The sequence below is a fragment of the Phasianus colchicus genome, chromosome 27 (assembly GCF_987193195.1).
Source record: "Phasianus colchicus chromosome 27, bPhaCol1.hap1.1, whole genome shotgun sequence".
Classification (NCBI taxonomy): Eukaryota; Metazoa; Chordata; class Aves; order Galliformes; family Phasianidae; genus Phasianus; species Phasianus colchicus.
The window spans coordinates 2,327,347-2,351,758 of NC_143462.1; the positions used below are offsets into that span (position 1 = coordinate 2,327,347).

At 51.4% G+C, this 24,412-nt stretch overlaps 1 protein-coding gene across 7 annotated transcripts; it reads left to right on the forward strand.

Annotated features, from left to right (window-relative positions):
- Nucleotides 1-22: 22 nt before the first annotated feature.
- On the forward strand, nt 23-24,157 carry KANSL3 (KAT8 regulatory NSL complex subunit 3). Of its 7 annotated transcripts, XM_031610440.2 has the most exons (23): nt 23-67; nt 2,017-2,112; nt 4,338-4,508; nt 4,990-5,080; nt 5,375-5,560; nt 5,721-5,852; nt 6,327-6,443; nt 6,973-7,074; nt 7,162-7,233; nt 7,532-7,606; nt 7,892-8,049; nt 8,895-8,958; nt 9,477-9,677; nt 9,937-10,093; nt 11,098-11,175; nt 13,225-13,416; nt 15,087-15,171; nt 15,992-16,143; nt 16,459-16,571; nt 17,192-17,411; nt 17,630-17,763; nt 21,428-21,569; nt 23,491-24,157. In XM_031610440.2, exons 2-23 carry the CDS (start codon nt 2,072-2,074, stop codon nt 24,048-24,050), a joined length of 3,243 nt encoding a protein of 1,080 aa, XP_031466300.2. In that variant the 5' UTR covers nt 23-67; nt 2,017-2,071; the 3' UTR covers nt 24,051-24,157. The 7 variants fall into 7 exon arrangements, with proteins under 7 accessions (XP_031466300.2, XP_031466296.2, XP_031466295.2 ...); XM_031610436.2 differs by lacking the exon at nt 23-67 and having other exon boundaries at nt 1,854-2,112; nt 16,465-16,571; XM_031610435.2 differs by lacking the exon at nt 23-67 and having other exon boundaries at nt 1,854-2,112; nt 23,491-24,156.
- Nucleotides 24,158-24,412: the final 255 nt, after the last annotated feature.

Below are 24,412 nucleotides of genomic sequence, written 5' to 3' on the forward strand. Positions count from 1 at the left end.
ATGGTGCTGTCGCGTTCCCGAATGCATTGGGGTGGGGCACAAAAAGGAACACTGCTGCTGCTGTGGGGTGGGTGTCCCCATGTCAACCACCATGTGTCTGTGTCGCTGTGTCCGTTTGTCCCCATGTCTGTGTGGCTCTGTGTTACCGTGTCCAGCTGTCCCCATGTCGCCGTGTCCCCACACTGTGTCCTTATGTCTGTGTGACGTGTCACCAAACTCTCATGTCTGTGTGTCCCCATATCCTCATGTCCATGTGCCCCTTGTCACTGCATCCCTGATTGTGTGCCCATGTCCCCCTGTCCCTCCTTTCCATATGTCCCTGTGCCCCACGGCCCTATGGAGATCTTTAAGATCTTTATGGCCCATCTTTAGAGTCTCTTTTCAATCCAAACCATTCCATGTGTCCACATGTCCATGTGACCCACATCACTGTGTCCCCATGTCCCCATATCCAACATCCATGTGTCCCACGTCCCCATGTCCCCATGTCTGTGTGTCCCACGTCGCCATATCCCCACATCCATGCATCCCATGTCACTCTGTGCCCCATATCCCCATGTCTGTGTGTCCCCATGTCCCCACCTCTATGTGTCCCATGTCCCCGTGTCCCCACATCCATTTGTCCCCATGTCCCCGTCTCCGTGTGTCCCATGTCCACGTGTCCCATGTCCCCATGTCCCCATATCCCCACATCCATGCACCCCATGTCACTCTGTGCCCCATATCCCCATGTCCATGTGTCCCCATGTCCCCATGTCTCCACATCCATTTGTACCCACATCCCTATGTCCACATGTACCATGTCCCCATGTCCCCATATCCCCACATCTGTGCATCCCATGTCACTCTGTGCCCCATGTCCCCACCTCCATTTGTCCCCATGTCCATGTGTCCCATGTCCCCATGTCCCCGCATCCATTTGTCCCCATGTTCCCATGTCCCATGTCTCTGGATCCCCACATCCATGCATCCCATATCACTGTGTCCCATGTCCCCATGTCCCCATACCCCCACATCCATGCATCCCGTGTCACTGTGACCCATGTCCCCATATCCCACATTCATGTGTCTCATGTCCCCATGTCCATGTGTCCCATGTCCCCATGTCCCCATATCCCCACATCCATGCATCTCATGTCACTCTGTGCCCCATGTCCCTGCATCCATTTGTCCCCATGTCCATGCATCCCATGTCCCCACGTCCCCATATCCCCATATCCACGCATCCCATGTCACTCTGTGCCCCATGTTCCCATATCCCACAGTCATGTGTCCCATGTCCCCATGTCCGTGTGTCCCATGTCCCCATGTTCCCATATCCCACATCCATGTGCCCCACATCCCCATGTTCCCATGTCCGTGTGTCCCACATCACCACATCGCCATATCCCCACATCCATGCATCCCATGTCACTCTGTGCCCCATGTCCCTGCATCCATTTGTCCCCATGTCCATGCATCCCATGTCCCCACGTCCCCATATCCCCATATCCATGCATCCTACGTCACTCTGTGCCCCATGTTCCCATATCCCACATTCATGTGTCCCACATCCCCATGTCCCCCACATCCACGCATCCCATGTCACTCTGTGCCCCATGTCCCCGCATCCATTTGTCCCCATGTCCCTGTATCCCCACATCCACACGTGCCCACATCCACACGTCCCCGTGTCCCCATCCAAGTACACGCCGTCTCCGCCCCCACTCCGCTCCGTAATCCACTTTCCTCCTCTTGACTCCTCCCGCCCCGCTCCGCTCCGCTCGAATCCACTCTCCGCATCTTCCCTCCTCCGCGCTTTCCCGCGCATGCGCCTCCCGCTCCCGCCTCTCCTCCCTCCGGCCGCGCATGCGCGGTGCGCGCCGCGGGGCGGGCGGGGGGCGGCGGTGCCATGGCGCAGCGCGGCGGGGAGCGCGAGCGGGAACTGCAGTGGTCGGCGAGGAGGATGGGGACCTCGCTGCTGTTGCAGCTGTCGGCACACGAGCGGGAGCTCGACCTGGTGTGTCTGGACCACAGCTACGCCAAGCCTTGGAGCGCCCACCCGGACGCCAGCGCCGCCCGCCCCGCCCGAATGCTGTTCCTCACCCCGCGGCGGCAGCCCGGCACCGCCCTGTGAGGGGATATGGGGGGGCGGGGGGGCTGTGAGGAGAAACGTTGGGATCTGAGGGGTCTGTGAGGGGCTGTAGGCCTCTGTGGGGTGAGTTGTGAGGGGAAAGGGGGGGGGGAGGTTGGGGGCTGAGGGGTTGGTGGGGGTCAGTGGGGAGGGGTGTGAGGGGGTTTGTGAGGAGAAAATGTGGGATTTGGGGGGTTGAGGGGTCTATGAGGGGCTGAGGGACTCTGAGGAGCGTTCTGGGGTGGTTAATGAGTGGAAGGTGTGGAGTTTTGGGGCTGAGAGGTTGTTAGGGGTCAGTGGGGAGGGGTGTGAGGGGGTTTGTGAGGAGGAAATGTGGGATGTGAGGGGCTGGGGGGTCTGTGAGGGGCTGAGAGACTCTGAGGAGGGTCCTGGGGTGGTTAATGAGAGGTAATTGAGGGGTTTGGGGGGGGTGTAGGGTTGGTGGGGGTCAGTTGGGAGGGGTGTGAGGGGGTTTGTGAGGAGAAAGTTTGGGATTTGTGAGGCTGGGGGGTCTGTGAGGGGCTGAGAGACTCTGAGGAGCGTTCTGGGGTGGTTAATGAGAGGTAATTGAGGGGCTTGGAGGAATGTAGGGTTGGTGGGGGTCAGCTGGGGGGAAGTGAGGTGGTTTGTGACGAGAAAGTTTGGGATGTGGGGGGCTGGGGGTCTGTGAGGGGCTGAGGGACTCTGAGGAGGGTCCTGGAGTTGTTAATGAGAGGTAATTGAGGGGTTTGGGGGGGTGTAGGGTTGGTGGGGGTCAGTTGGGAGGGGTGTGAGGGGGTTTGTGAGGAGAAAATGTGGGATTTGGGGGGCTGGGGGTCTGTGAGGGGCTGAGGGACTCTGAGGAGGGTCCAGTGGTGGTTACTGAGTGGAAAGTGTGGAGTTCAGGGGCTGAGAGGTTGTTAGGGGTCAGTGGGGAGGGGTGTGAGGTGGTTTGTGACGAGAAAGTTTGGGATTTGGGGGGCTGAGGGACTCTGAGGAGGGTCCTGGGGTTTTTAATGAGTGGTAATTGAGGAATATGGGGGAATGTAGGGGTCTGTAAGGAGGGTTTGGGGCTGTTTCTGAAGTGGAAGGGAGGAGTTTTGGGTGCTGAGGGAGTATAGGGGTCTGTGTGGAGGGTCCTGGGGGAAGTTTCTAATGGAAAAGTGCGGGATTTTAGGGCTAAGGGGTTGTAGGGGGCTGTGAGGAGGGGGTCTGGAGTGTTTTATGAGGAGAAAGTTTGATATGTGGGGGGCTGAAAGACTCTGAGGAGGGTCCTGGGGTTGTTAATGAGTGGTAATTGAGGAAAATGGGGGGATGTAGGAGCCTGTGGGGGTCTGTAAGGAGGGTTTGGGGCTGTTTCTGAAGTGGAAGTCAGGGGTTTTGGGTGTTGAGGGAGTACAGGGGTCTGTGTGGAAGATCCTGGGGGGAGGTTTCTAATGGAGAAATGAGAGATTTTAGGGCTGAGAGGTTGTAGGGGGCTGTGAGGAGGGGTCTGGGGTAGGGTTTGTGAGGAGGAAGTTTGGGATGTGGGGGGGCTGAGGGAGCTGGGAAAGGGGTCCGGGGGGATTCTGAGGGGAATATAGGTGAGCTGTTGGGTTGTGGGCAGGGAAATGGGGGCTTGGAGGACTGGAGGGTGTCCTGTGGGATTTGGGGTCTGGGAGAGGTGTGTGGGGTTGGGGGTTATGAAGAGGAAGTGGGTTTTGTGAGGGGAGAGTGGGGAATAGGTGTTTGTGGGGGCTGCGAGGGGGGAGGTGAGGAAAGGTTTGGTTGTGGCTGGAGGCTGTTTGGGTGTCTGTGGATCTGAAGGTGAGGCAGAGCCAGGATGCTGTGTGGGGGATATGGGCCAGGGAGCGGGTTGTAGGGAGGAGCTGGGGGCTGCAACAGGAGCGAGGGGCTGGGGTGAGGTGTGGGGTAGCACATAGGGTTGCAGTGCAGGGGCTCGGTGTTGGGGTCTGAGATCCCAGCAAGGCTCAGGGGCTGGCTTGGTTTGGCTGGAAGTGGCACAAGGGGCTGGTTGGAGAGGCTGAGAGGATTGTAGGTTATTATCACCACCTGCCAGCAGCTATAGCTGCATTGTTAAGCATTAACGTCTGGTTGTTTTAGTGTTCACGATTTAAACTTGCAGCCAGAGTCAGGATTTATGAGAAATTACTGAATCTAGGATCCAGCTGGCCACAAACTATTCTCATTTAACGGATCCTGAGGTGATCAGTTCCATTCTCTAAAGCATGATTTTTCCTCACAGTGAAGCAGATGTCCCCATCGATGTGGAGTCGGTGACACCCACGCCGGTGCCGCTCTATGACAACCAGAAGGCACGCAGTGTGATGAACGAGTGTGAGAGGCACGTCATGTTTGCTCGCACGGATGCAGATGCCCCTCCACCCCCAGATGACTGGGAGGAACATGTGAACAGGTAAAGCAGAGCAAATAGGGGTGGGCTGAGGGAAACTGTGGCACCAAACAGCTGTATGTTGCGTAGAAGGGTGTTTTTTCGGTGCTTTGTTATGTATGACTGACATGCCTGAGCTGGGGAATGTTCAAAGAGAATGATTTCTTCATATGGAGATCCCTCCTGTTTGGAGGAGCTCAGGACACTGAGTTAGATGGCACACAGACCCCCAGCTCAGCCATCATGCAGTGCTGTACAGTTTAAAAGAAGAGGATGTGAGCCAACTCCACCATTGCAAATCCTCCCTGTAAGCATGCTCAGTCAGTTTGAACTCTTGACATGAGGAGGAATGGTGGTTTGGAGAAGGGAAATAACCTATGCTGAAAAGAGTGATTGTTTTATTTATGGTTTCTGTTGCCTCTGCTTGTGGGGGCTGCTTACCTGCCTTAGGAGTGTGCAGCAGCTGGAAGAACTGAGATGTGTTTCCCTTTGGTTTTATCCCCAGGACGGGCTGGACGATGGCCCAGAACAAACTATTTAACAAGATTCACAAAGCACTGCAGTCTGACAGGCTGGCTCGTTTGGCCAACGAAGGGGTAGGAGCTCTTATTCCCTGCTGCTCTCCCAGCTTCCAGCAGAGTTGTTGTGTGTGTTTTTATTCAGTCCTCCCTAGCAAAGCGATGAAAGTCCTGGCCTTTGGGTTCTATGGCCTTAAGAAACAGGGAACTCTGGACTTGTCTCAGGCGTGATTTTGTCCTCACTGAGGGGATGTTGGCTCTTGCTTGCTGCCAGAGGACTTGGAGCTGGTCCATTCCTGTGTTTTGGGATGAACAGGGCATGCTTGACTTTTCCTGTAACATTTTTTTCTCCTTTAATGTCCTGCTTCCTAGGCTTGCAATGAACCAGTCCTAAGGAGGATAGCAGTGGACAAATGTGCTCGGAGAGTCCGCCAAGCACTGGCTAGTGTGAACTGGGACACCAAACTGATCCAGTGGCTTCACACGACCTTAGTGGAAACCCTCAGTTTGCCTGTGCTGGCTGCTTACCTGGATGCTCTGCAAACACTTAAAGGAAAGGTGATGAGAGCAGTGAAAGAGATCTTACTGTTTCTTATGACATTCTCCCTTTATTAAAGCTCGTTAAAAGGAAACCGGTGGAGGCTTTATCCTTTTTCTTTGATGATGTTTAAAAGGCCCTTGTGTGCATTTTCTTAGTCCTTTCCTCCTCTGGTTCCAGATCCCCACTCTGATTGACAGGATGCTGCTCTCCTCCACCACCAAGACGGGAGCAGCAGGCGCTGAGGCTCTGTCTCTGCTGCTGAAGAGACCTTGGGACCCTGCAGTGGGGGTCTTGTCCCATAATAAACCAGTGAGTGCCTCACGGGGACTGAGAAGCCATTTTCATTGCCCAACGTACTCAAATTGTCTTTATTTTTCTTCTGTTGCCTTTGTTCCATCTCTTTCTGGCTTCCTGGGCTCTTTTCCTCTTGGTTTAGACTTGTTCAGTGAGGTGATTCTTCCTGTTGGAGTCATTTCTCCCCCATGCTATCTCAAGGTAGCTTTTTGCTGGGGAAAAGTTTGCACGTTTAATGAGCTATGCAAGGGCCTTCCTGTTTTGTAGTGCGTGCCAGGCTGGACTTTGGGTTTATGAATAACCATTTAAATTCTTCTGTGAATTATCAGGGTTGTGCTGAGTGTGTTACACAGTAGCTCTTCTCACCCTCCCTCCCCCCTAGGGCTGTTTGGATGGGGAGCTGCCCTGCCATATTCCCAAAACAGCAAGTGGTGGAGATTTGGACTGGGAGGTGACTTTTGCTTATGTACCTCTTGTTGAACTTTGCAGAGCAAATTGCCTGGTTCCCCCCTCATCCTGATTGCTTCCTCTGGACCCTCCAACTCCATGTTCCCCACTTCTCGACGGCACCGATTCTGGCAGTCGCAGCTTTCCTGCTTGGGAAAGGTTTGTATGGTTGGTTTAGAAGAGGGAGGGAGAGATTCCCATTAACAGCTGTGGCAGAGTGCAGCTGTTGAGCATGTTTTTATAATCCTGTGGTGCCCCAGAGTACTTGATTCTGCTGAGAACAGGCTGACATCTGCTGTCTGCAGCGTTTGGCAGTTAGGGCACACAGTGGGGTGGAGTTGCCAAGTCTGATGCACTCGGCCCCAAACTGAGCTCTATTTTCAGCAATGTAGGTTGTGTCACTTTTATGATGGATTGAGGGGTCCTCCAGTAGAAAGAGACTGGAGGAGAGAGGGTGTGGATCACCTCAGATCACAGCTCTCTCACAGCCCTCTACATGTGCTAGGTGTAATGGGTGGATGGGAGCAAAGTGAGCAGCAGAGCTTCTCTGTGGGAATTCTCTATTCTGGGTTTAATAGCTTGAAGCAAATCCTGGGAGAGAGACAGAAAGCCCAAATTCACGTGGAGTTCCAGCCCACACCTGCTGTTGTGCCTTCCTGGTTTATTCCTCTTTAATTTCACCCCACAGGTCATCCCCATTGCCACCCACCTGCTGAACAACGGCAGCGGGGTGGGGGTGTTGCAGTGCCTGGAACACATGATTGGGGCAGTGAGAAGCAAAGTGGCAGAGGTGAGAGCAGCAGTGCCCTGCTGTGCGGCCCGAAGGCATCACCTCATTGCCTGTCCCCCTCTGCTGATGGCCTTTTTCATCCCTTAGATTCACAACCACTTCTCTCACAAGCCCATCATCCTGATCGGGTGGAACACGGGTGCCTTGGTGGCCTGTCATGTAAGTACCTGTTACAAGGAAGCCCTTTGACAGCTTTTCTTCAGAGTTAGATAAAAATGACCATTGTGTTTAAGGCTCTGCTGGATGTTTCTGTTCCCTTTTCTTTTGCTGAGACTCATCCCTTCTAATCTGGAGGGCATAAGGACTTTGATTTCCCTTGTGTTTTTTCCCCAAACCCATTTGTTCAACGAATGAAAGTCTAAATAGACACAGTGTTTCTGAACCCAGTGAAGCATCCTTCACAGCAATGGTGTGTCGGACTGTTGGGATGCTGACTCTTGCTTTTTTTTATACCCAGGTTTCAGTGATGGAGTACGTCACTGCAGTTGTGTGCCTTGGATTCCCTCTTCTAACAGTTGATGGCCCCCGAGGGGTAAGAACCGACAGGGCAGGGGGCCATTTAATTAACTGTATTTTATTCTTTAACTTCCAGCTGTTTCATAGAGCCTGGTTTGGAAGTCTAGAAACAACTGGGAGGTTTTTGAGGAATGTCTGAGATGTTTTTGTTTGGAAGAGGTGTTGCACCTGTCCTGGGTTTCCTCACATGACCTGGTTTTGCAGCTCCTCCTAGGGCCCTTAAATGTGTGTTGCTTGTGCTTGTGTGTCCAGAGAGCATCCCAGCACAGCTCATCTGAACCAGTTTCCCATTCTCTTGCAGGATGTTGACGACCCCCTCCTGGAGATGAAGACCCCTGTGCTCTTTGTCATTGGTCAGAACTCCCTGCAGTGCAACATTGAAGCAATGGAAGATTTCCGGGAGAAGATCCGAGCTGATAACAGCATGGTGGTGGTGGGGGGAGCAGATGACAATCTCAGGTGCTGTGCTGTGAGATCCTTCCTTCCCACGTGGGCAGAATCTGAGTGTGCTGCATACAGAAAGAAATACATATCAAAAAATGTGGTCCTGATGCACTCTCAGGGTCAGCAGTCTTTTTCAAAAGCTGATAGTGGGTTGTTTAGTTAGTTTTTCTGTGATAAATTTACCTTGTTTCTGCCAGTAGTAAGTAGAAGATCCAGGGTACAGCATGGGAGAGCAGGCATTTGCTTGTATTTTTTTCCACCTTGGCTCTGGAATGTGTAGCTTATGGAGACTGTGTCCAGGACTGGGGTAAGGGAGGCTGTCAGAGCCTTGCAGGAAGCACAAAAGGTTTCAATACACTTTGGAGCTTGTTCTCCAGTCACACTTGTGTGTCTGGAATAACAGCACCAAAAACTGGAGCAGGTTGTGTGCATGAGAATGGGGGGAGCCTGGTGTTAACACAGAATTCTGGAGCATTGTGTAAGTCAGAAATCTGTAGTGGGAATGCTTAGGAGAGAAAGAAGTGTCAACCTGTGACACAGATGAAGCTCTGAAAGGGAGGAAATGCCATATTTACTTTACAAAAAGCTTTGGTTGTGAACTCAGCCATGCTGGGCTCGTGTTAGCAAAGCTTTCAGCATTTTTGAGGGACAGACCTCATCTTTCCAGCAGGCGGTGCTCTTGAGTTGAGCACTGATGGAACCGATTCATACCTCACTCTCTAGGATCTGTGCAAGGGATTAAACCTGCTGTCGTGTGAATTTTACTCTCGAGTGAAAAATGATGCAGTGGGCACAGAAGGGGAAAAGCAAATGTTTGCTGACTTTGATCTTTTTAAATTTATTTTTTTATTATTCCACAGGATAAGTAAAGCCAAAAAGAAGTCAGAAGGCCTGACCCAGAGCATGGTGGACAGGTGCATCCAGGTAAAGGCAGAAATCTTCCTTCTATACTATGTACCTACTGAAAAAACATGCTGAAATGGCTCAGTGACCACAGGTGATAACCTGGCTGCCAGTACAGGTTGAACAAAGTAATGTCTTTCTTAAGAGATGCTTTGAAGTGGTTGTGCCCTTGCAGGAGGAGAGCAGTAAGCTTCCTGTGTGACTGCTTTAAACAAAGCTCAGTTTTCTGCATATTCCAGCACACCTGCCTGGGAGAGCAAACAATGCTTTGGGAGAAACCATCATGTTTCCCTTCCATCTGCCAGAATTCAGTGCAGTATGAGGTTTGAAGAGAAAGCTGAGGTCCATCTACAAGATTTCAGGGGTTTTAAATCTAGAGAGCCCTGTCACTTTGCTTCTTTGGGAATCTTAAATCTAGAGAGCCCTGTCATTTGCTTCTTTGGGAATCCTGAGTTCTTTTTTTCTTAAAGCTGTGAAGATGAATTATTTTTAGAGAGTTTTGCACCATGCAACCTAACTATTTGTTTCGTCTTGCTTAGGATGAGATAGCTGACTTCCTGACTGGCATCCTCACTCGAGCAGAGAGCCACTCGGGCTCTGATCCCCGTGACCTGGATGCTGAGAAGAAGAAGAAGCCACGGGACTCGACCAGGAGGGATCTGTCATTTGATTTGCCAGAAAGAACCAGCAGGCCTGCCTCACCAGCATCCAGAGTGCCTGCCTCGCCCTCAGGCTCTGAGGTAGGGCATCCTGCAGGGCATGGAGGGCTGAGGTTGTGTGAGGAGATGGTTTTGTGCAGTTGGAATGTGCAGTGAGAGATGCTAAGCGTTGGGAGAAGGGCAAGAGGATGTGAAAGGATGAATGGCTCACAATTGGGTGAACAAACCTTGAGAGTTCTGTTTTTTTTCAGCAGAGGGTCACGTGTTCTGTGCATGCTTAAGGTTATAACTGCCTCTGCTCAGGAAATGTGGGATAAGAGGTGTTTCTTGTCTTATCCAGGACCTATCCAGTGTCTCCAGCAGCCCCACTTCAAGCCCCAAGACTAAAATGGCTGCTGTGTCCTCCATCCAGAAGCCCACCCCCATCAGCACCGCACAGCTGCTCAAGAGGCAGGTGCAGAGGACAGACACAATCCTGACACACAAGCAGGCCCAAGGTAACAGCTGGTGGCTTTCTTACCTTTTTCACATCTGGATTTTTGCTCTTTTCCCTGAGTTCTTTAGGTTTTATCTTCTGAGTGCTTTCTTGAATCCTTCCTGTGGCCTTGCTCTGCAGCTCAGTTCCCTGTTATTGCCATTGGAATGCAGCAGCTTGTTTGGAGGTGAAATTAGGTTGGAAGTGGTGCTTGTGCAGCTTGCAGAGTCTTGTTGCTGTTCCGAGAGGGAAGGATTTTCACCTGTTATAGCTGAGCAAACCACCACATAGCCATGCTCTCATTCTCTTTTGTCTGTGAGCCCCTTTACTGATATCTTATATCCCCAAGACTGCTTGGGAGGGGGATTAAAGGTACTCAGGTGATGATTAAGGATGTTGAATTCTGACTGAAACAGTGGGGCTTTGGTAACTGGAGTCATCTTGTATCAAACACAGAGGAAAAGCTGATCTGAGCTGTGAGGTTTTTGTCCTGTTGGATGGATGCTGATTAAAAACCTGATTGTCCAGCTTCAGTGTGACTGTAAGAGCTGTGAATGTAGGTAATGGTTTTGTTGGCGGTGTGATCATTTGTGGCAAGACTCAGCAGTAGGTGGGAAATAGTCCTTCATCTTCCCTTCTGTGCTCATTTGTTTGCTGGAGATGGCTCTAAACAGGCTGCTTGTTGTCTGCTGCTGCTGCACGCTCTGAAGTCAGGATAGGATCCAGAGGGAAAGTTAGGCTTCCATCTCTCTCGTTTCTCAAGGCATGAGCTAAAGCAATCTGCTGCTTTGTTGTTGTAGTTGAGGAAGTTTCTAGGTAGCACACGGAAGGCAGGAGGAGGGTTTGTGTGGCTTCTAGTGCGTGTTCCTTGGCAGTAGGTGATCAGGGATGAGGTGGTGGCCATGCCCAGAGCTGTTTGTCTGCCTGCCTGCTCCCAGGTTTCTGTGGGTCACAGCGGTGTCCCTGCAGCTTGCTGCCCCTTCAGAGCCAGGCTGTGATACTGTAATTCTCTCTGATTCATTTCAGCTCAGTTTGCTGCTTTTCTGAAACAAAACATGCTGGTGAGGAAAGCTCTTCCTCCTGGCACCTCTTCATGTCTCTTTGGTGAGTATCTCCTCACTTCCACTGTCTCTCTTTCCACCTCCCTCTCTCTCTTTCTGCTACCTCCTTTTGACATCTTCCTCTTCCCTTGCACTGGTTTGGGGCACAGTCCAATGTTTCCCTTTGTCCCCTTGCTTTTTGCTTTCTCATTGCTGCCTTTGAAGCTTAAACAAACGGCTTGCGTGCGAACTGAGAGCATTAACACCTCCTGAGCTTTTCCCTTTTCCTGCTGCACAGGTAAATACTGGTGTAAACTGGCAGCAGTCGTGCTCTGCTGGACAGTGGGTGACTTGTATCATGAGCTTAACTCCTTCCTGTGCTGAGGTCAGGCTGCATGTTGGTGGAGAGTCCTTACTGTGTAGTGCAGCAAAGCGGCTGCAAGTGAATGTGGAAATGAAGAGCTGCCATGTGGCACAGGAGGGGCAGCTGTGGACTCACAGAACAGAATTTCTTGGCCAGAAAATCAGTGAAGAGCAAAGAAGGCAAAGAGAGGGATAGCCTTGGGGTGACTGGTGGGAGCTGGCTCCATGGGGTTGTCCTGACATGGAGACACATGGAGGGGAGCTGTGTTTAACCTAGAGGTTTGGGAGGCTGCACTTTCAGGAGAGGTGTCAGCTCTCAGCTCAGGTGACCCCAGGAAGCTGAGAGCATTGACATAGGTGACAACTACTGAGCTGCAATGCTCCAAACTGTTAACTTTCCATGCTTTTAACTTTCCGAGGCAAACCCTGGGTGCAGCATAATCTGTGGTATTTTTGATGTGCTGAGCACACACAGGATATGGTCCACACTGCACATACAACCCCAGAAGCATTACTGAGGCCCAGTATTGGACCAAGCTGGTTGTCTTACAGATCACCTTCTCTCTTGAGCCTTGTTTGAAAGTAACATTGTGGTCACTCTGTGAACTGTGCACTTAACCCAGCATCAGATGGAAATGGAAACTGCTGACCTGTGCATGTGCCTTTTCACTGTCCTGCTTGGCTGGTGGCACGTGGGGGGCTTTGGTGCACACCTGGTGAGGTCTCCAAAGGGCGATTTGAACCAAGCATGTTTGTAGTTGAGTGAGAGACAATGTGTATTTTAGCTTCCAGGCTTTTGTCTTAGTTACAGGGACTTGCAAACAGGGAGTTAGCTGGCTTGCAGCACTCTGGATGAAGAGTGTTCTCTGGAGCTTTCCCCCTGTTGCTGCAGATTGCAGCCAGCACCACAGCAGGAGGCAGATAGCCATCCGTCAGTGATGGGATGCACAGAGAATGAGTGGGATGTGGCATTTTGTGACTGCACCTTGGCCCTGTGCTGCCCAGAGGTGCTTGTTATGCACTTTCTGGTTAATCCTTTCCCCAGCAAGTTTATGCTGGAGGCAGAACGAAGTGGATGTGATGGGTCAAGGATCTAACAGCAAAACGAGCAGTTGGTGTGGAAGAGAAATCTCAGCTTGCTGCTTTTCTCCCCAGTACCAAGCAGTGCAGGGCTTGGCTTCGCTGCAGCACCTCCTGTGCTCCTGCCTGCTTTGTGGCCACCTCTGTGCTTCTGTCCATTTCTCAGAGGGCTGGAAGGGATGTGCTGAGTGACAGGCACACAGATAGCTTGGCAGGTATGTTGGAGGAGCAGGGAGACTGAGTTCTGATCCCAGCACGCCTGCACAGCTCTGCACCTGCATTCTCCTCATCAGGAAATGATGCCAGGATTGGGTGTAACGTACTTGGAAATGAAAAGTGTTTCTGCAAAGATGTTGTTGCTGTAGGCATCCATTTTTTCTGTGCTGCAGAGATCAGGGCAGACTTCCTATGCTGTCTTGCCTTAGCCTTTGAGTGGCTTAAGCTAAGTTCTGCCCTAAGACTGCAGCTCAGGGCATGCAGAAGTCAGTGTAGGTGGTGAAAAGGAGAAGCGAGAGCTCCTGGTGCATGGGAGATGGGCAAGGCTGGCATGAAAGGAGCTGCAGAAGTATGCATGGGCATGTGACCCTTCTCCACACCTTGGTGCACACAGCTGAGCTGCACCAACCTCGAGGAATCGGCCGTTTCAAAAAGCTCCTTCTGTGTCCCCCAGTTCCAGTCTCCTCAGAGCACTCAGAAGGGGCTGAGAAAGATGATGTGCGCGTGCAGCTGAAGAGGCATCAGACCCCCAGCCCGACCCAGTGCAGCAAAACTTCCAAACGAGCCAAAATCAAGGTGACCATTGTCTCTCACGGAGATGCTGCTGGCGTGGGGAACGGAGCACCCCTCAGTACCCAGGCAGAAAGTGAGTTGCCATGGCATAGCTGCTTGTAAACCAGAGTGCTGCTGTGGCTGTGCCCACATGGGCTCCTCTGGGGCATGGGGAGGGGAGGGCAGCTGTGCTTTTGCTTTTTTCTTTTTTCTTTTTGAGGTGGTAGCTGCAGAAAACAGACAGCAGTTCAAAGACACGAGTGGCACGGTGCTGTTGGGGATAGCTGGGGGCACGTGGGGACTGGATTTATGTAGTCAGAACTTGACAGGTGCCTCCATTTTTCAAAGCAGTGTGGATTGCACACTTCAGTGGTGTGTTTGGTGCAGTCTTGTGAGGTGGATTTCATACCTTCTCTGAAGCATCAGGCTGCTGCTGGAGGCAGGATGCTGGTTGTGGTGAACACTTGCTCCAAGTAGGTTGTGTGGGTCTCTGGTTCTGCTGCCTGCTGGTGGCCCCTGAGCCAAGCTCTACCCTGGAATGTGCTCCTGCTTTGTGGAGAAAGGTGATGTTCCTCCCTCTGGAAGACCTTTGTTCAGGCTCCACAATTCAGTTCTGCTGACCCTGCTCAGGCTGTGCTGCCATCTGAGGTCGGTACAACAAACCCTTTGTACGTGTGTTAGCAAATCCCAGCTCTTCTCCTGGGAAAGCCTGCTGTGACAAGCACTGCAGAGGTTCTTTCTATCCCTGAAGAGGTGATGTGCTTGGTCTGCTTTCCCTTCAGCCTTTGTGAGGGAGGCCAGAAGCTTCAGCTGCTCTCACTGCTGTACTTGAAGGACATTATCTTGCTGCTGCCTCATCTCAGAGCCCAGGTGCATGAAGCAGTTGCTCATTATTAGCATTAGGTTGGTGCAGTGCAGGGCTGAGGGGTCAGCATCTCCGTTCCAAATATTAGGAAGTCAGGTTTTAAAAGCAGAGAAACAAACCTAATCCTTCTGAAGCGTTTCTTGGGTAATGGTTGTTTTCAGCTGTGAGAATTAACTAATAAATACGCATCCTTTCTCAGGGTTGCAGCTCATCTTCTGGCAGCTTTGAAGATCTCTGGTTTCTGGCTTTTTATTTTTTTATTTTTTTTTATTTTTTAATTTTCCCAACTTTACTTCTTTTCACAGAAAGGAAATGAATTGCAGAAGTAAACATGAACCAAACAAGATTTCCCTCTTACCGTGTGTGAGCAGGAGGAAGCACCAGACACACGCACTTGTATCCCAAAGGCTGCAATAAACCAACATTGTGACACAATAAACAAATACCGTGACTCCTGGCATCCCTGTGTATTTTGTGTCTGTAAAGAATGCTTACAGAATGGAGCAGGCAGACCTTAGCTCACCAGTCGAGGTGGTAGAGCTGTGCTGCGAGGCCTGTAAGGAGGGGATGAGTGGTGATGGCACTTAGGAGAGAGAATTGCAGTTGTTGGTGAGGCCTGAGTGCTTTGAAGCCGATTCCTTTGGTCCTGTGTGCTGTAACACTTGGACAGCGACAGCCTTCTTGTTTTAATTTGTAACTCTGCTCTCTTTGATGCTCCTGATGTTGTTGTGTGGTGGCTCGAGAGGGTGTTTATGGCTGCAGCAGAGGTTTCTTTGAGAAGAAGCTTTGCAAGCAGGATGAGCCCACGGCCTGCAGCGCTGGGCTGTTCTGTGGGAGCAGAGGAATCCCTCGAGGCTTGCAGAGGACAGAGAGTTAGGTGTTTTCTTTTTCTTTTGCAGTTGTCGCAGGAAAGCCATTCCCCATGGCAGTCAGCCAGTCTGTGTCGGGTGGGAAGGAGCCCTTCGGACTGCTCGCCACCTCCAAGTGAGTGCATCTTTCACTCTAAGCTGGGGGCTGCTCTGACAGGCTGCTGATGCTAAGCACCACAACACAGTGATTTCTGCCTGTGGAGCTGCCTATCATCTCTCTTTCTGATGTATGGGGGACTCTTAGGCTCCTGAAAACTACTTGTGGGCTGATGATCCAGTCTACAAGTGATGGGAATGGGCAGAAGGTATTGGGCCCTATTTCTGTATAGCTTTCCAAACCAAGCTTGCTTTAGAACTGCTTATCTTTGTTTTTTGAATGACTGTGTTGTTGTCCCTGCCAAAAATGTAGTGCTGTCTTTATTCTTTCCCTTCATTCTCTGATGGGAAAGCATTTTTTTCCAAAGATAAAAAATTCTCAGTATTGGCTTGAAAGTAACTGGCCACAGGGATTTCTTCTGGGCAATGAATCTGGTGTTGACAGTCTCTCACATCACTGTTTTCCCTTTTAATTCAAACCGTGCTTTGGAGAACTGGACCCTGACTGATCTGGGAGGGGAGAGGAAGAAGATCTGTTCTCAAATAGAAAGTAGGTTTTAAATGGGAAATGTTTCACTTCGAGGTAATTTGCTTCTGTGTAGGGTGGCAGCACCTAGGCAGGCACACGCACATTACAGGATCACTTCTGATTTGAAAATACAGTGTTATCACTCCTTGCTCTAGCTGCTGTGGCAGACACAGGGGAGCTTCTCTCGTTTTGGGTTTTTTATCTCATCACCTCCTTATTCTGTGTGTTATAACAGTGTGCTGACAAAGCTATCTTGCATTGCCACGTATAGTTTATCACCAAGAAACATCTTTTTCTTCTTTTTTTGCAGGCTGGGCTCAGCAGCAGAAAGCTCAGTGAGTCCTGCTTCATCTGCCACCATCCCCAGCAGCACGACGCCCAGTGCTTTCCATGCCCTGCAGAGCAGGCTGGTGGCCAGCAGCACCCACTGCATGCAGGCCCAGCCAGCCAGTGCCCTCCAAGGTACCTGCCTCTCTCCATTCCTTTATTGTAAATGGAAAAGGTAAAACTTTAAGTCTCGAGATGCCAAAAGTTCCTTCCTCTCAGGCAGGAGCAGTATCTTGCCTCCCGTGTTTCACAGATAACCTGTTTAGCTCCCAGCAAGGTTGGGCTGTGTGTTGTAGTGTGACTAGGATGATCCCCACCAACCTTGAGGCTGGCTGCTTGGGACCCTCCTCTTTAAAGAACAATTTACTGTCCAGTAGACCTGGGATTTTATGGTGCTTAATCCTCCAAACCTGATTTCTTTGTTCTTTGTTTTATTTTTTCCTTTGTAAGGAGCAGCTTCTGCTAGCAGCCTGCTGCAAGGGCTGAGCTTCAGCCTGCAAGACATTGGGACAAAGTCATCTGCCCTTCCTGCCAGCGTGGCTGCAGCTGGGACACCAGTGCAAGTATGCAGCCTGCAAATGTTACTTTCTGAAGGGAAGCTGTATGGAGGGTGAAGTGATAGAAGCTGGAGGGAACCTAAAAAAGCCAGTGTCTGTCCCAGGAACAGATGAGCGGTGCTAGGCGTGAACTGCAGCTAACAAATGTGTGAGGTTTGGCTGTGTGCTGGGGGTAAGGGTTCCTGTAAGTGGTGTGGGTTCTAGGAAACTGGGCTGTGGGAAATTTTACTCAAAACCAGGCTTTGCAGCTTCTAGAAAATACTGAGAAGAGTTTGCAGAATGGACTGAGGGAGATTAGTAATCTTTCTAATTATTTTCCTTCTGGGAAAATTCACATCTGTGGTTCTGTTAGGCAATGCTCCCCAACTTTTCAGTTTGAGGAGGCCCCGTTCAGACCAGGAGGCTCATTAGAAGTGTAGCCACCATTTCTAGTCGTGTTTTAAGTTGCAGTGAGTGTATGCAGTTGGGAAGGGACAGCTTCACTTGTATTTAGACCTGCTTGTGGCCACCAGAATGACATGTGGAAACTCTCCATCTGCCCTCTTGTTGCTGTGAGAGGGAGAAGCTGTGCCACCCCAGCAACCTGATTCCTTCCAAGTACTCAGTGCTTCTGCTTTTCCTTCCAGACCTCAGCTGTGAAGACATCCACACCCATCCAGAACCTGAGTGCCATCACCACAGGCACTGGCACCATAGTCCGCACCATCCCAGTTGCCACCTCTTTATCGGTGGGAGCTGCAGCGAGTGGGAAGCCCACAGCCATTCACCAGCTGCTGACGAATGGAGGACTGGCAAAGCTGGCCAGCAGCCTCCCTGGCTTGGCTCAGATCTCCAACCAGGCAGCAGGTGAGTCCAGCATGCAATGCAGGTGCCCAGAGCACCCCATCATCCCCTAAAACTGCTGTTTCAAAGCTTATTTCACCTTCTTATAGCTGGAGCTGTGAAAAAGTGCTTCTGATAGCAATTTGTAAGCAGCTGGAGACTTGTGCTGCAGCCCCAGCTGTTGAACGTGGCCTCTGCAGTTGCTGTGTCTCAAGGATGTTGTTTTTTGCATGTTTTCCTAGGCCTGAAGGCCCCCACGACCATTACTGTGACACTGCGTGGGCAGCCCAGCCGTGTGACAACGCTTAGCCAGGCTGCAATGGGGACTGTGCAGCCCCAGGTGGAGGAGCAGCCGATGCAGACACAGGCACCACAGGTAATCCTTGGCACCTTCTGTGTAAAGAAAGCATCCAGTGCTGCGGTGAGGGCAGAAGCAGCTGCCTTGGGGAAAGTGTTCTTGTTCACTACATTTCTTTTGGGTGTGATGAGCTCGTTGCTTTGCTGAGGCTGTGCAGATGTGGTGATTAGAGAACCCAGGTTAACTTCACATCTTCTAGCAGCAGGGTCTTTTCCTATGGAGAGATTGTGTGCTAGTACTGCACCAAGGAAACCTCTGGATTTGTATAGTCTGGATTTGTAATGCTGACATCAGTAAGGAAACTCTTACTGAAGCTTTGGGCTTTCTTGGCAGTGACAGGACTTGGTGGGAGGAGGAAAGCTGCTTCTGGTGTGTATTCCCTGTCTGTTCAGGCAGGAGAAAGGGCTGACTGCACTGTCTGGCGTTGTCTCCCTCTTGGAAATGCTGTTTCTGACTGTTAGGTGCCCTGATGTAATGCTGGGCCCTCTGGATGTTGGGTTACCATGCTTTTTCCTAATGCAGGTCCCCAATTTCTGCTTTGTTTCTCTGCCATACTGTTAAAACCCATTTATAAAGCACTGAGTGTGTGCTCCAAAGTCCATCTGCTCCCAGCTGATCTCCTTGTAGAGATGGATCACTGACGAAAGAAGTGCTCTTGCTGTTCTTATACTAAAGGTGTGCTAGGTACTGTCTCAAAAGGATCCTGGCTGCTTCCCAGGATAAGTCTTGGTGCAGCTGAACCGAGAGAAGTTGCAGAGAGTTGTTTTGTTGCTGTGGTGAAGGTCTTGAGTATTATAACATCAGTCTCTTCACCCCAATACCTGGGGTGCATTTGCTGCAGATTTGCTTTTGTGCTGTGTCCTAAATCAGTCCTAAAGCAGTTTTGAGATGGATCTGTAAGTGTGAGGGTAGGAAGATCAGTTCTGATTCCCTATGTGGGATGTTGGGTTGGTGCTGTCCCCAACTCCAAATGGCTTCCTCCTGACCACAGCTCCAGTACTGTGCAGCACTCAGGTGTCTCTTAAAAGTGTTCTCCTGGGTGGTGGGGAGTAGGAGGAAGCAGGCAACGCTGTGATCTGCCCTAGGGGACTGAAGGAGGTTAAATGAGGGCTGCTGGTTGCCTGGGGATGAGTGCTGTGCTAAGTGGTACCTGCCTGGTTCTGCCTTATAGTCACAGAATCATCCCAAGTTGGAAGTGGCCCATCAGGATCAAGTCCAACCCCTGGCTCCTAACAGACAACCCAAATGTAGGGATGAAACTGACTGTCCTGTAGATGGTGACTGTAGTGATTTGCAGAGAAAAAGGAGTTGAAAAAACAAGCAGATAAACTCCCACAGCTCTGAATGCTGCATCTTGGGCAGTCAGATGAGCATGGGGCATCCTGTGGGGGTCAAGCTGCAGTTCCCAGCAAGCTGCACTGAAGGCTGAGGGCATCAGAAGATGCCAGGATCACTCCAAGTTGGGTGAGGGGCTTTTTTCTCGCTTCTGACTTTCTTCCTCATGTTACCACCAGCACAGGTAGGTGAGCTGCTGCAGGAGGAGGTGCAGAGCAATCTTGGCTTTGCAGATGAAGCTCTGTGATTCTGGTCCCTGGTTTTGGGGTGAATCATGCTGTGGGCAGCATCATGGGGGCAGGGAGCATGCTGCTGCTCCTTGCTGCTGTTTGGGGTTGCTCGAAGTCCTGGGATGTGTAGGGAGCTGCTGTCCTACAGACTGAGCCTTTGGATGGAAACAGGGTAAGTACTGACAGCAGCAGCTGTGAGTCTTTCATGTATCCCCTGCTGCTTCAGGCTGGCACAGCAGCCAGCATTGCCTGTAGCTTCCACACAGAGTCCTGGTTTGCTTCTGGTTAAAGCTGAGATTTCTGAGCACCCACATCCTTCCTCCCCTGACTTTTGTGTTTCTTTCAGTCACTTTGCTAACACGACAAAGCCTGCAGGCACTGGCAGAGCTGGGCTGTAGCCAGCTAAGGTAGAGCTCAGCAACGCAGAGCAAGTGACACTCAGTTATCCACTGTGCAGATCCCACCTGAGCAGAGGGTGTCACACCATCACAGTGCTCACTCCCAATCTCTTGACCCAAATTGCAGGCAGCATTCAAGCTCTTCAAAGGCCATTTGAAAGCACCATCAAGGCTAGCATGCTTTCCTTTAAGTGTGTTGTTACCTGAAACATGCAGTACATCTGTCAGAAGAGCAGCAGCTCAGCATCCTGAGGTTTTGCACAGATGGGCTCTGGGGTGGATGGGTTCACACATGGGTCAATGTTTTCAGGCAGCCACACTTGAAACTCAGTGTTTGATCGTAGACTGTGACTTGTAGCTCCAGTGCTGAGTTTGTGTGTTCAAGGCAGCGGCTTAATGGTGTGAGAGCTGCTTCAAAAGCAAACTGAAAGCGGGCTCTTACAGGAAATGAAGTGAGCTGTGTGTTTTTGTGACTAATTATAGCCCTTGACATCAGCCCGTGTGTACGTTTAGCACATAGGATTACGTAATCCAGCGGGGCTTCCTGGAAAAGAGCAAATTTACAAAAGGCTTTGGGGGATTATGCCAGAGCTTCAACTCTTGTGTTTTCAGCAGCAGCCAAAACCTTTGTTGGTTGGGTTTCTTTTGAAATTCCAGCTGACTTCAGTGTGTCTGTGCAGGAAGCGTGAAGCCCACGCATCGCATTGCTGTGCGCTGTGCTTTCTAACTTTGGGGGCTGGGATGGTGCTGGTGGCTGCCGAAGTGCAGTGTGAGGAGGGGGAGCCTTTCCTCCCCCTGTGGGTAGTAAAGGGGGGGGGGTGGGAAAATGAGGAATCTTCTCTGGAAGTGAGAAAAAGGAGTGTTTGGGTGGTGTTGGAGTGAAAACACGAGCAGTGTTTTCAAGGAACTGCTCCAGCGTGGTTTGAATGTTGCTTTTCTGAATGAGTTCCTCTCTGCTGCGTGGTGATTTCCCGAAAGCAGCTGTGTAGAATGTAGTGATACTGATTTGTGGCAGGAAGATTTATGCTGCGATGAGTGGAGCTGCAAGCAGATGTGATGACTTGAGCTTTGGGCAGGAATCTCTCCCAGGTGATACGAGGAGAGCAAAATGTTGCTCCAAGAGCCAGCTCTGCTGCTGATGGGCATGCAGGCAGCATCTTCCTTCTTTAAGGTCTGCTCCTTTTGTCTCACAGGGGCAGAAAGAATCTGCAGACATCTGGTGTTGTGGGGTCTCATACATCTTCCTCCCCAAATGGGGAGCTCTTTGTGACTCAGGGTGATGTGTAGTGTTTCCAGTTTTTGCAGTACTGGTGATCCCAGCACTTTGTTCTTGCAAGCAGGTGATGTGAGGACTGTTCTTCAGCTCCAGGCTGCCGCTTCAGTATTGCTGCAGAGAAAACAGCAGGGCTGACCTCCCTGCAGTGGGGACAGAGCCATCCCATCCCACTCCTGAAGAAGGGGGTGGGTTTATTCTGACAGCAGTGTTGGTGCTGTGAGTGACACCGTCACACTTCAAAGCACCGATGGTGTGGATTTTGCTGAGAGCTCCCAAGTGACCGACAGAAGTGAGGGCAGGAAGCAGGGAGAAAGTGCTCTGATGTTGAACTGAGAGACAGCACAGATCCCAAGGAATGGTTGCAGCCCCCCACAGATGGTGTAACCCCACTCCCCCCGGGCTCCTGGCCCTCCAGTAGCTCTTGGTTACTTTAACCCTTCCAGGCTCCGGACGGTGCAGTTGGGAACTTGGCCGCCCCAGCTTCCAGCGCCGCCTCTCCTGGCAATCTGCTGTCTCAGATGGATCTCAGCAAAGCCCAGGCTGGTGCAGAGATGGCTCCCACCGACCCCGCAGCAGCACCCCTAGGTGAGGCTCACGGCCGTGGCGGGGCGCGGGCAGCCAGGGGTCTGCTGGGAGCCATGCCTGCAGGGCGGTGTGTGGAGTCACACTGGAGAAGTGCTGCCCCAACCCTACTTCTTTTTAAGACTTTTTATTATTTTTATTTTTTCCTTTTTTTTTTCTTTTTTTTCCCCTCCTTTAAGTTAGGTCCCTCGTGGCTTCTGTGCACAAGTACATGGAGTTCTGATTTGTCAACTGCTGCCTTGAGCCAAAGTGTAAAGTGTCAGCCCAAAGGGATTATTACAGTTTTTAGGACCCCCACCACATGCTGACAGCACTCTCCCTGCTGCCTACACTTATTTCCCTTCCTTAGGGAGAGCAGAACCATCCGATTACACCTAAATAAACATTGCAGAACTATCTTCCAGCTAGCAGCCTCAGACTTAAAAAAGAATGAAATAAAATCCTGTACAAAAAAGCCCCCCTCCTGCCAATCCTATGGTTCTGTTTCCCTCTGCCCTACTGCTTTGCAGCTCTGCTGAGAAGATGAGCAGGTCTGTGGCACTCAGACCAGATCTGGTGGAATGAGGATGGGTGGAGCTGTGCCAGCTTCCCATAGGGCAAATGAAATAGCTCTAGGTGGTGTTGATGTGTGGGATACTTTACTGTGCTGTTGGCTTTCCTTGCAGGCATTAGACCCAGCTGTAACTCTAATCAGCACTGACCCCCCCACACACAATCCCTGCTGTTTTTCCCTCAGGACTCAACAGGGAGTTGTAGAAGTGCTGGGCTTAATTCTTCTGTGTTTTGTTTTCTTTGTCCTCGCCATTTGTGATAACCAGTGGATGATGTCAGATCTGTGGAGAACTTCTGGAGCTTCAGGCTGGCTCTGAGTTCAGCAGAAGGACCAGTCTGTAGTGAAGCTGCTGGAGCAGCAGCATGAACTTGGGTGTCGGCATGGAAGATTTCTCCAAGCTCTCTGTTTCATGGTTATTTCAGATGCCTGCCAGCATCACTATGTCACTGTGCTGCTTCCTCAGCCTGCTTAGGAGTGCTTAGTCTCATATTCCTGCTATTCTTCTGGCCCCTCCAGGATGGTGGGATGTCCCACCTCTGTTAAACAGCTGCTCCTCAGCCTTCGCTCTGTGTTCTCTGTGTTTGAGCCTGGTGTTTTCTTTTGGAGAGGTTGGCTCTGTGCTGGTGGTGATTGTGGCACACCCTGGTGAGCAGAGAGGCATGGTTACACATCTCTGATACCAGCTGGGGTGAACCATGGGCTGTTCCAGGTTGGGATCTTTAATCATTAGCAGATCTATGGGCTTTTCCCAGTGTTTTGAGCACATCTAACCCTGGTGATTAGGTTTCAGTGAAGTCTCCTTCCCCTGGGCTGTGGTTATTGGAGATGTGACTGAGGAGCAGGCTTAGATGAAGGAGCCACCATGTGCAAACTCTGCTGTTGCCTCAGAGCATGCAGGGCTTTGCTCCACAAAGCCTGATGGCTTTTTGCTGCCGTTGGGGTGGAGCGTGACGAGCATCTGAGCACCTGCAGAAGCATCTGCCTTCACTGCTGCTGAGACAGAGCTGGAGATGCCTGAGCTGTGCGAGAGCCTGGAGGGTGGGATGGAGGAGAGTACTTGGCCAAGGAAGAGCTCCAGGGTCCTGGTCCCGTGGGTAGGGATCATCATGGGGAGAGTGTGAGATACTGAAGGGGGAGAGGATTCTTGGAGTGATCTGAAGGGTCTACAAAGGGAGCTGGCAGGTTTGGGGTTCCTTCACCATGCTCTGTGACAGTGCTGGGGTTTGTTTTGGAGTCATTCTGAAGACAAAATGAGACAAAGGGGTTTCCAAAAGTACAGCCTGAAACCCTGCAACTCTGCTGCCTGGGCTGCAGTCCAGGGTGGGCACCCTGCCCCCACAACTGCTGACCACGCTCTTCCCTTCTCTGCAGTGACCACGACCAGCCCCATGAAGACCCTGTACGTCATGTCAGACGCCAGGCTGTCTGCGCTGACCAAGTCTGTGATGGATGAGGCTACCTCAGTCCCCCTCAAACTGCCGGGCATCCAACCTTCCTCCTCCTCCACCAGCTCTCCTGTTGGCCCCATCACCTTCGCCACCTCCCCACTGGCTGGTGCTCCCAGTCCTCCCAGCAGCCTGGTGCACTCCAAAGTGGGACCCATCCTGCAGACTGCTTCCAAAACAGTCATCCTCACCTCAACGCTGGCCACCATGAAGGCTGACGGGTCCCTTGGACACATTGGGGACAAGGTCAGTCTGACCAGGAGCACCTCAGCCCTCAGCCACACTCTGGGAGTGATGGAGACCCTGGGGAGAGTCCCCTCTGTGGTGGATGATGGAAGCACCCTCCTCCATGCCAGAGAGACCCTGGCAAACAGACACTTGCTGCCCCAAAGCGTGTTGCCAGGAGGGGCTGGTGCTGCACTCCTGACACTGAGCAGCTCCTCTGTTATCACCACAGCAGGGCCTGTGCTCAGCCAGAAGCCATAGGGACCTGGGGGACCCTCAGCGTGGCTGTAGGGTGGGAGGGGTGGCGGGGGGGCAGCCCTGTGCTGATGGGGCTGATTTGGGCTCTAGCAAACTTTCTGGTTTTGTTGTTGTTTAATAAATCTTTTTTTTTTTTTTTTTTTTAATATATACGTTTTCTTCTCTGACTTCATTGTACCTGGCTCTCCCAAAAGCTGCTCCTTCGGCAGCCGCACCGTGGGCTTGTTAGATGCTCTGAGTGTTTGGATGAGCCCGGGTTTGTTGGTCTGATTTCTCTCGCCTTGAGTGCATGGACAGACAAAGAAGCATTGTGCAGGCAGGGAAAAATGAGTGCTGTGGGTCCTGGGAGCAGCAGTGAGGGAAGC

Coding starts and splice junctions, on each gene's coding strand:
- KANSL3 (XM_031610435.2), top strand. CDS start 1,892: ATGGCGCAGCGCGGCGGGGAGCGCGAGCGGGAACTGCAGTGGTCGGCG. Junction 8,050..8,894: donor GGAGCAGATGACAATCTCAG/GTGCTGTGCTGT, acceptor ATTATTCCACAG/GATAAGTAAAGCCAAAAAGA. Junction 16,572..17,191: donor CAGCTGGGACACCAGTGCAA/GTATGCAGCCTG, acceptor TTTTCCTTCCAG/ACCTCAGCTGTGAAGACATC.